Genomic DNA, 16,126 nt, shown 5'->3' on the forward strand with positions numbered 1-16,126 from the left:
TATTCTTGTTCGACTAAAAACAAATATGTAAAAACTCACCCTCATATTCATAACCTCTTGTTTTACTATCGATCAATGAAAAAAAATGTTCGATGGTATCCAAACTTTGTAGAGATTGTGAAAATACCAATAGTTTATCACCAATAGCTTCACACTGTTCCAATAGACGCATCAGTATTACCAATTTAGGGGAATGATTTATATTATTTAGTTCTTTGTCGGCAACAAAACGTTTCCACCATTCCGATGGATCATCTTGGGGTGGCGGTGGCACCTCTTCAATATCACTATCAACATCCTCACCGGCTTCTTTGGCAAGACGACGATTATTACGAGTTTTGGGAACTTTTCCCGATGCCGCCCCTGCTGCTGGAGCACCACCACTACCAAATGATTTAATCGAATTTTCATCTGAACTATCCGACGAAGAAGCTGCTTCCTCTTCGTTATCATCGTCACATATAAAATCTTCAATAGACTCATTTTCATCGGCCAACACTCGTTTACGTATCACCGAATCACTGTTGATGCGCATATTCATCGGATGTGTCCATATGCGACGTAACTCTTGAAAGTCTTGAAACAGCTTAGCGCCTTTCCCCTCGACATTTGAGCTTAGATCACGCTGATGTACCATATAATGTTCGTACAGCAATTGTTGTAGATCTGAGAGTGTGGTATAGACCACGTATTCATGTTTTGGTGGCAAATACGGCGCCAGCACCGAATAATCACGTCGTTGAATACAACCCTCCAACAGTTTGTGTAAGATATGGGAACGATGTTTCATTAGACGTATATCACGATCTGTTGAATCGGTATATTGTCCATTTGTAATGGGATTTACAAAACGATTAAGATATTCCTTGTATGTACCCAAAAGATTTGGTTTGATGAACTGTATCATGCAATAATCTGGAAGCGAAAAAAGAGAAATAAATTTTAATTTGTTCTATAAATGAAATATAATCAAGGTACTTACACTCTTTGAGATTATTTTGCAAAGGTGTACCGGTCAAAACAATACGTCTCTTTGTGCGCATACGTGTCACGGCCTTACTGATCGAAGTCTTTTCATTTTTCAACAAATGTCCCTCGTCGCAAACAACCATATCGGGGCCGGGGTCAACCAGGGATTGCAGTAATTGTTCCCGCTGTTTTTTACGCAATCCTTTGGCCTTTTCATTCGATAATATACGATACATATCATAGCCCATGATACAAACGCCACCCTCCTCAAACCATTCATTTAGTTTGAAAATCCGGGTTGCTTTGTCTTTATATTTTGACATATCGTATATTTCAATGTTGCGTTTTTTGGTGAAACCAATCCATTGTTTAAATTCCCTGCGAATTGAGGAAAAGAACATCGTTAGATTTCATCATGTCATAGGGAGTACTCATATTTAAATCTTAGATCCAAATAATACCTTACCTAGCCCAGTTATTCAGGGTACTGAGTGGTGAAATAATCAAAACCCTTTCAACATTAGTCTTGTTCGAATTGGCCAGCAGTGTGTGTGAGAGGGTACAAATCTGCATAGTTTTACCCAGACCCATGCAATGGGCCAAAATACACCCAGAACCTGGTTTCTCTTGAGCATCTTTCACCGTTTCAAAGCAGGCATCCCACATGAATTTAACTCCCGTCACTTGATGTGGTTTCAGCTTCTTCACCAGCCCCTTATCTACCTCAAGAATTGCCTTCTTCGTCTCCGTATCGAAATCCAGCACAAGCTCTGTGACCTCAGTACTTTCAGGCTTCACATAGATTTTGTTATAAAGCTTTTGACGCTCTTCGATACGTTTGCGACGCTCTTCTTCCTCCTTGGCCGCTTCTTTTGTGCTCAAATTTAAATCATCACTCTTGATAATTTTACGGATATCCTTACGTTTGACATTCTTTTTTTTGCCATCTTCATCATCATCCGAATCACCGCTTGAATTACGTTGTATACGCCGTTTTTTCTTCTTATCTTTAGGCTTCGGCTCAAAGTCCGAATCTGAGGCATTTGACTCATCGTTTTTGTTCTTTTGGAAAACACGCCGCTTGCGTGTTGGTATAACTTCGCTATCACTACTTTTTTGGCTATCATTATCCTCCTCGTCTTCGTCTAAATCATGGCCATCGTAATCGTGATCGGCTAGACGTTCATCAATATTTCCAGATCGTTTGTAACTAACATCAGAATCTTCGTCTGATATGATATTTCTTCGACGGGCAGATGATGTTGAGGGTCTTTCGGAGCGAGATGCACCACCATTCATTTTACGCTTCGATTTACTTTTGTTAAGATCTTTAAAATCGGAAAGCTTGCTGCGTTTTAAGCGGACCACACAACGCCTAACCGAAGAGGGAGATGGGGGTGGTGCAGGAGCGGTTTGTTTTGATTTTCCCTTTTTAGTTGTCTTCTTATTGGTTGCGGCGGTTTTTTTGAGAGGTTTGTCTTCTACGTCGTCGTCGTCTTCGGTATCAGAATATTTCTTTTTCTCTAAGGCTTTTCGTTTGGCTTCGACAACAACTGCCGCTGATTCTGGTGAACGTTTTCTTTTGGCTTTATTTGTCGATTCCTTGTTGTCTTCCTGCGCTTCTGAATTATCTTTGGATGACTTTTCGTCTTTTTCGCTGTGTTCTGCTTTCGATTTATCGTTGGATGACAAATCCTTTTTCGATTTTAAACGCTCCTCTGAATCCCTTCTTTTTTCTACTTCTTCCTCCTCTGAGGATTTGCTCTCTTTCTCAGATTCCGAGGATGATGATTTTTTGGATTTTTTATTCGATTTAGTTTTTCTTGTGCGATTCGTGACCTCTTTTTCCGAATCTTTTTTATCCTCTTCTTCAGAATCTGAGGTATTTTTTGTAGTTTTCTTTCTTGAAGCCTCTGTTTTTGTTACCTTTTTATTTTTCTTTGATTCCTCGTCGGAGGAAATTATCAATTCTTCGTCTTCTTCTGTGTCGGATAGTTCTATAAATGATATGGGTTTAGATCTTCTTTGTGGTAGACGTCTACTTGTTTCCTTGGTTAAATCGTTTCTCTTATCCCTTTTGGTTTTGTTTGAAGAAACGTTTTCTGTCGATGGTTTTTTGCTAGCCGTTGAGGAATTTGTAGTCGGAGCTGGAGGCCTTTCAAGCAATTTTTCTAGAGGTACAATGCGTAATTTAAATTCTGTTGTATTATTGGAGGCTATGCGAAATTGTGTTTCTTTAGAATCTGTTGCCGTTGTGGAATCCTTTGCTTCCGTCGACGACTTTATGTTGTTGTCGTCGTTTGTGCTGATGCTGCTGCTATTATTATTATCTTTTTTGTTCGCTGAGGTACTGGAGGTGGATGATTTATTGGTATTTGAATTTGTACTGCTGGTATGGCTATCATTTGTATTCTCATCCTCCAATACCTCGTCGTCTTTTGCTATATCCTTCCGCACCTTTATGACTGGATTAGCTTGTGACGTTTTCTCCTTTTCAATAGAATTTTCTTTATCGTTTAGAGATTTGTCTCCGACATCATTTTGTTCACTTGGACAAATAGGTTCTGTATCCGTTTTACCTTTGCCCATTTAAATTACTGTCGTTTGGAAATGTCCAGATTTGATAATAAATTAAAAAATTACAAAACAAAAAAATCAGTCAATGTTGAAAGTTGATAGCAACTGCAATGGCAAAAGAGGGAGGAAGAAAAACAAGAAAACAAAAAAGATTTGTGTTAGTTATTTTTGTTGTATTTTATTTGGATAGAGGATATAAGCGAATTATATACAAAATTAGTAGAATATTTTTTGGAGAGAATAAATTGAAAATTGCATAAGCAGTTGATTAATGACCAAATAAATTTATGCTTCTGAGGACCTACGGAAAATGGTACTAATATAATATATTAATTATGAATTCCTTTGCATATTTTGCAAGTAGCCATCGGAGCCATTATCGCAACGATCGGTCGATATTTTAATACAACTGCTAGCGTAGTATCCGGTAGAAAATGTTCATATAATGGCACTGGACCATTTACTGAATAATTTGGTCATAATTTACTTTACAATAATTTTTTCAAAGGGGTTTCATATTTTAACATAGCCACAATATTGAAGGTTCGTACCGATTTGAAACACAAATTATTTTAATTTTTAAAAGTAGGGGGAATTGAAACGATATTTACCACCTACAAATATCTTTTTTATTTTGAAAAAATATTAAAGCAAAGTTTTTGATCAAATCGGTTACTCCGTCCAAAAGTTGTCGAGAACAAAAGCCAACAATGCAGGCAGATATCAAATCTACTCAGAATTGTCTGAAAGTGATTTTGTCCAAATACATTGGAATCCAAATCCATACTTCGATGAGACACAATTTCGTTGTATCAGAGATAAGTATGGCAAGACCAATTTTTCCATCCACCATGAGGTAGACATTCAAGACAACTAAAATTGTAGTCAATTCGGTTAAGATTATGCTCAAAATACAGAAAGTGGGGATGACTTTATATAGGAAAAACACGGGCTAATGTAGCTACTTTTTGCTAGAGACCAAATCTCCCGATAATCTAAAATAAACTAACCTTAAATCTGTATAATCATATTTTTCTCGTGCTATGAATATAAAACAAGTAAAAAAGTCGTTAAGTTCAGTCATGTTGATTTTTTTATACCCTCCACCATTAGGTAGACATTCAAAACACCTAAAATCGATCGGGACTCTAATATCGGTGGTACATCATATGGAAACTTGGTTTAATGATAATGATTTTTGGTGGGGAGCAAATCTCCCGATTAAAATCTTAATAAGTGCAAAAGCGTTAAGTTCGGCCGTATACACTTTGATGCGGTGAAAATGTACCTCATCGAAATATTGGTTCTACACACAATGTTTCTTTGAACCAAAATTGACCTATATTCATAATTTTTTGTAGAAAGAAGTGGTACCTATTAAGAACTCAAAATACTAATTTACAGCCAATGGAAAAATACGATCAAAACCCCCAAAATACTGAAAATTAGGACGTTCCGATATATGGGAGCTACCAGAAAGAGTTGACCTATATTCATAATTTTTTTGTGGAGACATTTAGTACCCAATAGGAACCCACTGTAACGAATTTCAGCGAATTCGGCTGAAAAAGGCGCTCAAGAACAGCAAAATACCGAAAATTGGGCGGTACCGTTATATGGGAGCTATGCCTTAACGTGGACCGATATATCCCATCTTCGAACTTGACCTGCCGGCAGACAAAAGACAAACCTATGCAAATTTTCAGCATCCTATCTCAATTCCTTCAGAAGATTACAACAGACGGACAGAATTTTACACTGATCAAGAATATATATACTTTATAGGTTCGGAAATGAATATTTCGATGAATTACAAATGGAATGTCAAAATTAATATACCCTCCATTTTTAAACAATATATTAAGTACTCTCTGCAAAATAGAGCTAACTCTGGTAAAAACTTCTAAAATTTTTGGTAGGTGATCATAGGTAGGTAATTTTGTTTCATTCAATCTAAATCCCTTTGGGCTAGGTTCTCGTTTATAAAATAAATTGAATTGAATAAGAATGTCCTTGTAATCGGTGACCCATGGGATTATTGTGTTAAATCAGTCCAAATAATTCATGAGTGGACCTTATACTTGACATAACCCATTAATGAGAATTTAGTTTACGAGTTACCTTTTTACTATGAATTTAAATTAACCTGAGCCCCTACATCATTGCAACATCCATATAATGTATTTTCAATATAGAGTATTTACAGATGAATTAGCAACAAGCATTCCTGAACAAAATTTATCAATTTTGGCTTTTGTTAATTACTAATGTTAGGTATTTCTAAATGGATTAATTTGGTAGTGGGATTAGGTATTAAATTATTTAGAGACAGTTTTATTTTATATAAATCCCAATGTTTTATTAATGAATTTAAATCTCAAAATAGTTTAGTAGCTTATCCGTGCTCTTAAAAAATAAAGACAGTTAATCTGTATGTGTAAAGTGACTTACAAGATTATATTATAGTGAACAGTGCAAACCTAAACATGCCTAACAGAAACATCAACAACACCGCTATTCATCATTATTGAACCCCGGTAACACCAAATATACAACAAAATCCATTCTCACCTTGTTTTTGAAAATAAAAGCTTCTTCTGTCGTTTTTTTTTCTTCTTCGACTTCCAATTATATACGTAGCGTTTTCTTCCTTATCCTATATTTATTTATTCGTTCCTTCTTCGAAATAATGATGATGTTGCAGGCCTGCTTCGTGTTGTTCAAGTAGACAGCAGCGCGTCTGCACATTCAACTCTTTTTTTTACATGAAGAAGAAATGTAGACTAAATTTTCTTTCACATCTAATAGGGCCGGGGAGTAGTAGAATTAGCAACTTTTCTTTTCTGGTGCTTTGTTTTTTTTACCCGTCTTAGATTTTTCGTTTTCTACTGCATTTAATTCACGGCTGGCGGCAAACATAGGCACTAGAAAATGTTGCCAATATTTTGATTGTTGTTGATGCGGCAATTTTACTTGCGAAAATTGTTTATAAAAATTAATAACTTTTGCAAATGTTTGATGAAAATAATCGCAAGAATACATGTCAAAGTACTCAGATGTGTGTGGGATGTGTTGAGTTGGCATGTTGTAATGTAATTACCCTGACATGTTTTTTTGGCGGTTACACATTTGCAATGTGATGGAATTTGAAAAATAAGGAAAATTAATCGTTAAATGAAAAGTAGAAAATTGGGTCAAATGTGATACCGAGAATTGTTGTTGTAGCAGTTATATGTGTAGGGGTTTTTCCTATTTTTTATTTATTTATTAATTTCATCAGATAATACTAAAGCCTCCAAGGCCAATGAACAGTAGTACATTTACATTGTACTGGATTTAGTTAAACCAGGGGTTTTAATTGTCAATTCCCTTACTTACTTGTCAAATAAATCCTCCTAAAGAAGGCCAATCCTCTTTTTTATACATTTTTATAGTTTTACTAGTTTTTGAGTTTTGGTTAAAATACGTCCATGATAGTCCAACGGTCTGTACCGTTTAATGATGGGGAAATATATAGCATGGTTTGCGGGCCTATACCACTTACTGGGCAGACATTCGGCATATTGTTATCAATATTTGCTCAATACGAATTGAGACCGTTGGACTATCATGGACGTATTTTAAACAAAACTCAAAAACTAGTAAAACTTTAAAAATGTATAAAAAAGAAATCAGATGAAATATCGATTAACAAAAGATTATTGCAGGTTATGGAATAAGCTGATGGCCAAAAATCCAAATTAAGCAAATCTAGATACTTTTAAGAATGATACAATTATTCAAGGTAGGCTATAGCTACTTATTAACCCTTTGAGCCCCGAATTTTTTTCCGCAATTTTAGAACAAATTTTAGTTCACAGATTTACAGCAATTATCCTAAATATGATATGTACAAAAATTGACATCGATACATCCTTGCATTCGGGAGATACAGTACATTCTTTTGGAAAAATTAAAGTCCAATATCAAGAAAACCAAATGCAGAATCGATAGAAAAATCATTTTAAATTATTCTCTATATTCATTTTTTCAAGAAACAAATAGAATTTGGATACGAAGCGATTTAAATAATTTGGACTGTATACACAAATCAGTACTGTACACAAATTTACCCTCTTCTCTATATTTAAAAGCTCATAACATTACCAATATGTTGAATTTTTTTGATTTTTCTTTTGATGTGTGTCGTCTATAATCAGGTCTTGACATATTAAATCCAAATAATATATATCTACTAGCTGCATATTAAATATAAGCTCTAAAACATTTTGTTGCCTGTGGGCAACATTGGGCCACAAAGGGTTAATTAAATTTTTTTCTCTTGTGGCTTGTTATGCCAAAGTCTAGTTGTAGATATTAAAAATCGGTGTTCTATCTCTAATTAATTCTGGTCCACCATAATTAATTACAGCGTCAAGCCGCTAGACGTGAACGACAGCCGTCGGGATTTCCCGTTGCCGTCGCTGACTCTAGACTCTCTCATAAATTTTTCTTCCATTTTATTATTAATTCGTTGAAAAATGTCCATAATCTTTAAAACATTTTCCTTTTTTAACAGCACTGCCATATGTTTTGATATAAATTTCCATGTTGGTAACACAGCTGATTTCAAGCCGCTAGACGCTAATGTCAGCCGTTAGCGTCTAGCGGCTTGACCGGTAAACGACCGTCGCTGACTATAGAGCTTCTTGTTGTGTTTAGACTCTCGCACTCATTCTCCTTCTTCGTCATTTTAAAATGGTTCCGACAGATTCATTTTAGTGAATTTACAATTTATTTATTCGCAATTAGGAAGCTGAGGAAACCGCTATTAGGACACGAAAGATACCTCCAAATGGCTTCATCATCGAATGTAAACGGCAATCTAATGGATGAATTCGAAGAAGCTTTTCAAAATTGTCTGCTGTCGCTGACAAAGTTGGAGGCCAATACTGGTACCAACAAGGAAGAAGTTGAACTGGAAGTGCAGAAAACCACAAATCGTTTCATTGATGTTGCCCGGCAAATGGAAGCGTTCTTTTTGCAAAAACGATTTCTTGTGTCCACCCTGAAACCGGATCAATTGATTAAGGATGAAAATCAATATCTACGCATTGAAATACAACGAAAGGAGGCGTTGCTGAATAAACACTACAGCCGCTTGGAAGAATGGAAAAGTTGTTTATCCGATATACAACAAAATCCTGCCATATTAAATCGTCCGGTGGGTCCGGGTTCTGGTGGTTTAGAGTCTGGTGCTGGTTTGGCTGGACCATCAGGAGCATCGACAGCAGCAGCGGCGGCGGCTGCAGCAGCTGCTGCAATGGGTATGGGTGGTCCACAGCAACAACAACAACAGCCGCAACGTATGATGCCGAATATGCCTGGCGGTGGTGGCGCAATGGCCGGACAAATGCCTCAAATGTCTCAGGGTGGTGCCCAACAACATTTACAAAATCAGAAAATGTTACAGGCCCAACAAATGCAACAGTTTCGTATGATGGGGAAATTACCGAAATAGTGTTTTTGAATTTATTTTTTTTATTGAAATTAAACAAATATATAATCTTAAGTTTAGGAACTAATTTTGTGTGAAAACAATCTACTAAATCTGAAATTTTTATTTGGAGTGTTTCGGGGGGGGATAATGGAATCCAAACCTTTGGTCTTAAAATGGTCACTAAAATTTTTTTAAAAATCCGTACCTTTTGGTCCTTAAAATTGTTGCTAATTTTTTTCAAGTTCATGTCTTTGGGTCTTAAAATGGTTGCTATTTTTTTTTTCTTTTTTTTTATAACCAAGCCTTTGGTTCTTTAAGTGATTGTAAAAATTCTTAAAAACACGCCATTGAAAGGTCAAATGGCTCTTAAAATGGTCTTGGAATGGTTGCTAAATATTCTAAAAAAATCCACGACTTTAGGTCTTGGAATGGTTGCTAAATATTCTAAAAAAATCCACGACTTTAGGTCTTGGAATGGTTGCTAAAAATTCTTTAAAGAAGTCCACGCCTTTAGGTCTTGGAATGGTTGCTAAAAATTCTTTAAAGAAGTCCACGCCTTTAGGTCTTGGAATGGTTGCTAAAAATTCTTTAAAGAAGTCCACGCCTTTAGGTCTTGAAATGGTTGCTAAAAATTCATTAAAAAATCCACGCTTTTAGGTCTTGGAATGATTGCTAAAAATTCATAGAAAATCCACGCCTTTTGTTCTTTAAATGGCTGCTAAAAATTCTTAAAAAAATCCACGTCTTGGTTTTTTAAATGTTTGCTAAAAATGCTTCTTAAAAATCTACGCCTTTGAAGGGTTTAAATGGTTGCTAAAAATTCTTAAAAAAAAACCCACGCATTGATTATTTTTTAAAAATCGGCGCTTTTGGGTATTTAACTTGATGCAATTTTTTTACAAAATCCACGCCAAAGGGCCTTTAGATGGTTTCTACAGAATCTTTAAAAAATTCCACGCCTTTGGATGGATTTAAATTCACTGAAATCAAAACACATTTACAACTGTTATAATTTTAGGAATATATATTTAATTTATTATCTTTGTTTTGTTTTTAACATTTGGAAAATACTTTTCATTTTTTGCAATACGTACAGTAGTTAAGTAAACTGAAAAATTATGGAGCCACTTTGTTTAAGAGAAAACTGCCATATAAAACTTATGTATATTTACTAACAAATACATATTTATAATACTACAACTTATATACACCTCATTAAAAAATACAGTGTATTTTAAAAATTACTACGAAGTTGGCTTTGCATGCTTTCGCATATGACGATTTAAACTGAATTTTAGTCCAAATTCTTTGTGACATATATCACAGCTGAATTTCGATTTAGATGGAGAGTTGTCGTCTTGCTGTTCCTTTTCCTGCTGATGTTGTTGATAGTGCATTCGTAACTGTTCAATTGTGGCAAAGGTTTGTGGACACTTGGCACAGGCAAATGACAGAAGTTCGTCATCATTATTGTTAGTTTGTTGTGAAAAAGCTTCCGCATCCGATTCATTAAATGATGAACTGTATTCCATGTTATTTTGAGATTCTTCTTCCATCGTGGTGTCCGTTTGAGCATAGCTGTTATTATCATTAATCTCTGAGTGTTCTTCTTCTTCATGATAATTAGAAAATTGTGTATTATTTTGCTCTCCCCCTTGTGCGTCCTCTTCCTCTGCTCTTGCATTGTCACTGTGGCTTTGATCAGCATATTGTGAACTGTCATTTTGTGAACCCCCACCATCATCATCTTCATCATAATCTTCAAATCTTGTTATTTTATTTTCATCTTCCTGCTCGGTCACCTGATCGTCATTGTCTTTTTCTTGTTTAATAAATGGTACAAATTGTTGTTGTTGTTTATATTTCGAACTATGTTCCAGCTTAACATGTTCGATAAGATCACTTTGTTCACTGAATTTTTGATCGCAATGGGCACACAATAATTCAACATGTATTATTTCATCATCATCATCAAGGTCGTCGTCGTCCGCTTCGTCATTTTCATTGTCTTGGGGAATATTTGAATAATTATGCTGTTCGGTATCATAGGTTGGTTGTTGATTGACTGCTTCATTAGTATCCTCCTGGGCATGAATTTGCCATATATGAGTCTCCTTTTCGTCATTTGTTTGGAAGGCTAGAATTTGGAATTTTAATTAGAAAGAAGAGTATTATTTGGAGGGAGATTGTTACTCACATTCATTGCAGTATTCACAGCGAATTTTGTTGAGGATTTCATGTTGTCGCAAATGACTTTTCATTTTTTTGCCCAAGACACCTGGGGATGAGAAGAATTAATTTTGGAATAAAAAAGAAAATATAAAATTCGATGGATTTGGAAGTCAGAAAATTTACGCTTAAAGCACAGAATGGACTTTAATGTACTCTCTGCTTTAGGGGCAGCATAAAAACCTTCAAAACTGCATGATTAAATTACAGGATTTATCCCATTAAAAATGAAGAATAGGAAAAGGATAAAAAAAATACACATCAACCCCGCAACAACTTGTATTGCAGTTGGTTGGTAAAAATTCTTTGGAAAATCAACACCTTTGGATCTTTAAATGGTTACTAAAAAATCCTTGAAAAATCCACGCCTTTGGACCTATCCATGGTTACTAAAAATTCTTTGAAAAATTCACGCCTTTGGACCTTTTCATGGTTACTAAAAATTCCTTGAAAAATCCCAGCCTTTGTATCTTCAAATGTTTACTAAAAATTCTTTTAAAAATCCACGTCTTTGGACCTTTTCACGGTTACTAAGAATTCTTTTAAAAATCCAAGCCTTTGTATCTTCAAATGGTTAATAAAAATTCTTTAAAAAATTCCCGCCTTTGGATCTTAAAATGATTACTAAAAATTATTTTAAAAATCCACGCCTATGGGTCCCTTCCTTTGGGTCTTTAGATGTTTGGTAAAAATTTCTTTTAAAAATCCAGTCCTATAGATATTAATATGGCTGGTAAATTCTTTAAAAAATCCACCTCTCTGGGTCTTTAGATGTTTGGAAAATATTTATTAAAAGAACCCACGCAGATGGGTCCTTAGATGGTTGGCAAAAATTCTTTTAAAAATCCACACCTATGGGCCTTTATATGTTCTTTAAAAATCCACTCCAATGGGAACGTTTTGTAATTTCCACTACTAAATACTTCCCACTGTTACAATGATAACCTTTTTTTATATAATTCAATTAAATGATAAATGACAAAAAATAAAATAATCGAAGCACTCACCCTTTCCACATATTTTACAACTGATTTTCGTATGAACGGCTCTACGATGTTCCTTGAGTGCCGCCCGAGAATTACACACAAAACCACACTGAGGACATTTGACATGTTTGTTAAGGTTGTGCCATTTGAGATGGAATTTAAAACGTGATGTTGTTGAATTTTTGAAAACTTTACCACAAATATGGCATTCAATGTCACGAACTTCATGGACACGTTGTAAGTGTTGTTTATGTTCATCTTGATTGGGCGATAGATGTTGACACAGTTCGCATTCGACCGGCGAGGGAGAAGGCTCGCGTGTTTCTTGAGCTGACTCTAATGCATAGGCTTGCTCATATACCACAGGAGCTGTTTCAACATTCTCCGACGAGGATTCTTTACTGACATGCAGCTTTTTCATATTTTCACATGGTACATTGGCTTCTTCGATTAGTTCCTCTTTTATGGGTACATGAGGAACTTTAAATGGTGTTATATTATCATTGTACTCATCATCGCTGATATCATCGACATATATGAAATTACACTCGGGTGCTTCATCTGCTGGTTCTACAACTTCAGTCTTTATTTTAATGTTGGCCAAATTTTGTTCACGCATATTATAGAATATACGCAACTGGTCTTGGGTTTCCAAGCAGGCCGAACGGAATTTAAATATTTTCAGGAATTCATGTATACATGTATTGCACATATATTGAGGCAAACCGTCATGTTCATTTATCTGCAACAAGAGGAAATTATTAACACTTCCCCACACAAATACACCCAATAAATTACCTCTATTTTCCATTGAGCCAATTCCAAGCGTATATGCATCATTTCGGGACAATCTACAGCCGATTGAAAAAGTGGCCTCAAATAGTTGGTCGTGGTCATATAATAAACACCACACGTTCGACATGCCTCAATGGCATCGATTTTTTCACTTTCCACATCCATTCCAAAGGGGAATTGTGTCCTTTTGGTAAGCAATTTTATGGGTTAGCACTCCTTTATAACTCAGTTTGTCTTCATCAGGGAAACGCTAAGTAAATTATGTATGTTTTATGTAGCATCAGTGTTGCCACCTTTCATTGTGAGTACGTTAACTAACGTTATTGCCATATGTGATGACCCCTAATGTGAATGTAAATAAACTTCATTATTCGTGATGAAACACAGAAAAATATTAAAATTCTGAAAAAAAACATTGATAATAGTATTTAATGAATAAAATACATCTTTATTTTATGTGTTATTCGATGAAATAATTTTATTTTTAAATACCGTGGTGTGTTGCTGCTGTTGACTTACCCCTGTTGCTGTTTTTGTTGCCTTGAAAGGAAGAAATTCCTTTGCACACTTTTGTTTACGTTTTGTGTGTCTCTTTGTTTTGCTCGCCCCATTTGTCGTTTGTTGCCGAATTTTGTTTTGATCAGTCTTCCCTCAAAACAGCTGTTTTAATGTGTGGTAATATTGCTCTTGTTTTTTCTTCATTGGTAGAGACTTAAATATTGACGTGCGCACATGTTACTTTCTTGGCTGAATGGCAAAATTTGTATTGCCATATTCCTATTCTATTTAAATATTATTTATTATATTCTAATTAACTATTATTTATTATAACCTAATTAATTATTTTCTTATTATGTCACTTTTTCGGAAATATATCGTTTACAGTATGTTTACATTTAAACGGATTTCGTTAACCCAGTGGGTTTCAATTGTCAATTTCTTTGCATATATGTCAAATAAATCCTCATAAGGTAGGTTAACCCGGCAAGAAATTCTAATGTATATGCCTTTTAAGACAAATAAATCCTCATAAAGTAGGTTAACCCGGTAAAATGTTCTAAAGTAAATCTCGTTTAAGTTCGATTAACATTTATTGACATCTATGCAATGGAATTGACAATTTAAATAAATTGGATTTACTAAATCGAATTCCATATAAATGTACATACAATAAAACTGAAATTGGGATGGACTAGATGCGGAAATATGAAAACAGTTTCATTATTATCCCCTTTGACATGTATGAGAATTTATTTGACATTTAGCAATGGAATTGACAATTTAAATACACTGGATTTACTAAATCCAGCAAATTGTAAATGTGAGTATCGAAGTATTGGTTTTAGACACCTTTGGACCAAATATGTTTTAGGCAACTTTGTGTCAAATTTACAAATGTCTTTCCTTTTGTCTGTCTGTCGGACTGGTGCGCACAATAACTCTCGAAGATAGAAACCAATTTCATCCAAACTTTGCACATGATTTTCAATATTACATCAAGTTCGATAATGATGAATATCGATTTACGCCTTGTGCTACTTACTTACTTTACTTAGCTGGCATGTTACAGAGCCGTTGTTGCATAAGCCAAGCTTAAAAAAGATTTCCAAGCGCGTCGATCTTGTGCGCATCTCTTCGAATTTGGAAGGCCACGTTCCAAGATGTTGTCTTCTACTTGGTCTTCCATCTAATTCGTGGACTTCCCATTCTGCGGGAAGTAAGCTCTTTTATTTGGCTTTTGAGCTGGGGCATTCTCATTCATTCGCACAACATGGCCTAGCCATCGTAGTCGCTGCAGCTCAATACGTCTCACAATGTCGATTTCCGCGTATAGATTGACGCATATCGGCTCGTAGATCTTTCGGAGGATTTTTCTCTTAAATACCCCAAGAGCTGCCTCATCTGCTTGCGCAAATACTAGTGCTTCAGATCCATATAACAGCACGGGTAGTATCAGCGTCTTGTAACGTGTGAGTGTGGTCTGGCGGCAGGTGGATTTGTTTCTAAACTGCTTACTTAGACCATAATACCATCTGTTGGCCGACAATATCCTTCTCCGAATTTCAAAACTGATATCATTTGTTTCATTTATGGCGGTACCAGTGTTTATAAAATCGTTGACTACCTCAATGCTGTAGTTCTCAAGTTCCACAGTTGGCCCGAGTCTACTGGACGTCTTCCGCGTTGATACTATCAGCTCGGTCTTCTCGCCATTTACTGCCAGACCCACTATGCAGAGTCCTTCTTAATTTGTTCAAAGGTGGCTGTTACCGCTAGCAATGTTCAACCCATTATATCGATGTCATCGGCGTAGGCGAGTAACATGTGTTGTTTGGTATACAGAGTGCCATTTCTGTTTAACTTTGCGTTTCGTATGACCTTTTCCAGCAGGATGTTAAAAAGATCTCATAACAAACTGTCACTTTGTCTGAACCCCCGTTTGGTATTGAAGGGCTCCGATAGGGCCTTTTCGATTTTAATTACTGACCTTGGGTCACTTAATGTTATCCTGCATAACCCTATTAATTTTGCAAGAATCCCGAATGCAGACATGGCTTTAAATATCTCTGAACGGATAGATGTAATGTGTCGATGTGTTTTTCGTGGGTCTTTTTCAGAATTTGGCGCAGAGTGGAAATCTGGTCAATGGTGGATATGCCAGGTCTGAAGCCGCATTGGTATGGTCCAATAATGCCATTGATCATTGCCTTCAGTCGTTCACACAGCACACCGGGTAGCATTTTACATGCGATGGGAAGGAGACTTATAGTTTGCTATAGTTAGCACATATCGTCTTGTCTTCTTCTGGGGTTCCAATCATTGAGTATGCATTCCTCTAGGCAAATTGTACTATTCTGCTGGTGCATGCTGCTTACCAGCATCTGACCACCAGTCTTGAATAGTTCGGCAGATAACCCATCGGCTCCTGCTGCTTTATTAATCTTCAACCGATTGATTGCTATTGCTAGGTGGTATACACTCTATTACCCTCATCTCTTATTGGTTCTGGGACATCTTCTTCACCCCCACTATTTGATACCAGAAGCTTTTCAAAATGCTCCATCCAGATTCTCAACACGCTGTCTGTATC

The 16,126-nt window shown here is 35.8% G+C and overlaps 5 protein-coding genes across 5 annotated transcripts; 1 reads left to right on the forward strand and 4 right to left on the reverse strand.

Moving 5' to 3' along the window:
- Positions 1-39: 39 nt before the first annotated feature.
- LOC133327461 (transcriptional regulator ATRX homolog) lies at positions 40-2,283 on the reverse strand (the record flags this gene model as incomplete). The annotated part of the gene is made up of 3 exons (XM_061535981.1): positions 1,436-2,283; positions 983-1,347; positions 40-915 (listed from the first exon to the last, which is right to left on the reverse strand). Coding segments are annotated over exons 1-3 (2,074 nt in total), but the record flags the coding sequence as incomplete, so codon positions are not given.
- A 7-nt stretch (positions 2,284-2,290) lies between these two features.
- Positions 2,291-3,558, reverse strand: LOC133327462 (protein FAM133B-like). Its single transcript, XM_061535982.1, has 2 exons — positions 2,345-3,558; positions 2,291-2,297 (listed from the first exon to the last, which is right to left on the reverse strand). Exons 1-2 carry the CDS (start codon positions 3,556-3,558, stop codon positions 2,291-2,293), a joined length of 1,221 nt encoding a protein of 406 aa, XP_061391966.1.
- Positions 3,559-8,380: 4,822 nt separating this feature from the next.
- LOC133327464 (mediator of RNA polymerase II transcription subunit 28-like) lies at positions 8,381-9,046 on the forward strand. The gene has a single exon (XM_061535983.1). It carries the CDS (start codon positions 8,381-8,383, stop codon positions 9,044-9,046), a length of 666 nt encoding a protein of 221 aa, XP_061391967.1.
- A 1,223-nt stretch (positions 9,047-10,269) lies between these two features.
- LOC133327465 (zinc finger and BTB domain-containing protein 41-like) lies at positions 10,270-11,024 on the reverse strand. Its single transcript, XM_061535984.1, has 2 exons — positions 11,017-11,024; positions 10,270-10,936 (listed from the first exon to the last, which is right to left on the reverse strand). Exons 1-2 carry the CDS (start codon positions 11,022-11,024, stop codon positions 10,270-10,272), a joined length of 675 nt encoding a protein of 224 aa, XP_061391968.1.
- Positions 11,025-12,169: 1,145 nt separating this feature from the next.
- LOC133327466 (zinc finger protein 490-like) lies at positions 12,170-13,200 on the reverse strand. The gene is made up of 3 exons (XM_061535985.1): positions 13,039-13,200; positions 12,262-12,982; positions 12,170-12,183 (listed from the first exon to the last, which is right to left on the reverse strand). The coding sequence occupies exons 1-3, from the start codon at positions 13,198-13,200 to the stop codon at positions 12,170-12,172; spliced, it is 897 nt and encodes a 298-aa protein (XP_061391969.1).
- Positions 13,201-16,126: the final 2,926 nt, after the last annotated feature.

Source organism: Musca vetustissima, unplaced genomic scaffold (assembly GCF_032173495.1).
Source record: "Musca vetustissima isolate MV318-11 ecotype Yass unplaced genomic scaffold, APGP_CSIRO_Mvet_v1 utg65347, whole genome shotgun sequence".
In the NCBI taxonomy this organism is placed as follows: Eukaryota; Metazoa; Arthropoda; class Insecta; order Diptera; family Muscidae; genus Musca; species Musca vetustissima.

Bases quoted from the DNA above. Each gene is read 5' to 3' on its own strand.
- LOC133327466 (XM_061535985.1), bottom strand. From the start codon at position 13,200: ATGGATGTGGAAAGTGAAAAAATCGATGCCATTGAGGCATGTCGAACG. The intron at 12,983-13,038 runs GTAATTTATTGG...CTCTTGTTGCAG, and splicing joins TGGCTCAATGGAAAATAGAG to ATAAATGAACATGACGGTTT.
- LOC133327462 (XM_061535982.1), bottom strand. From the start codon at position 3,558: ATGGGCAAAGGTAAAACGGATACAGAACCTATTTGTCCAAGTGAACAA.
- LOC133327464 (XM_061535983.1), top strand. From the start codon at position 8,381: ATGGCTTCATCATCGAATGTAAACGGCAATCTAATGGATGAATTCGAA.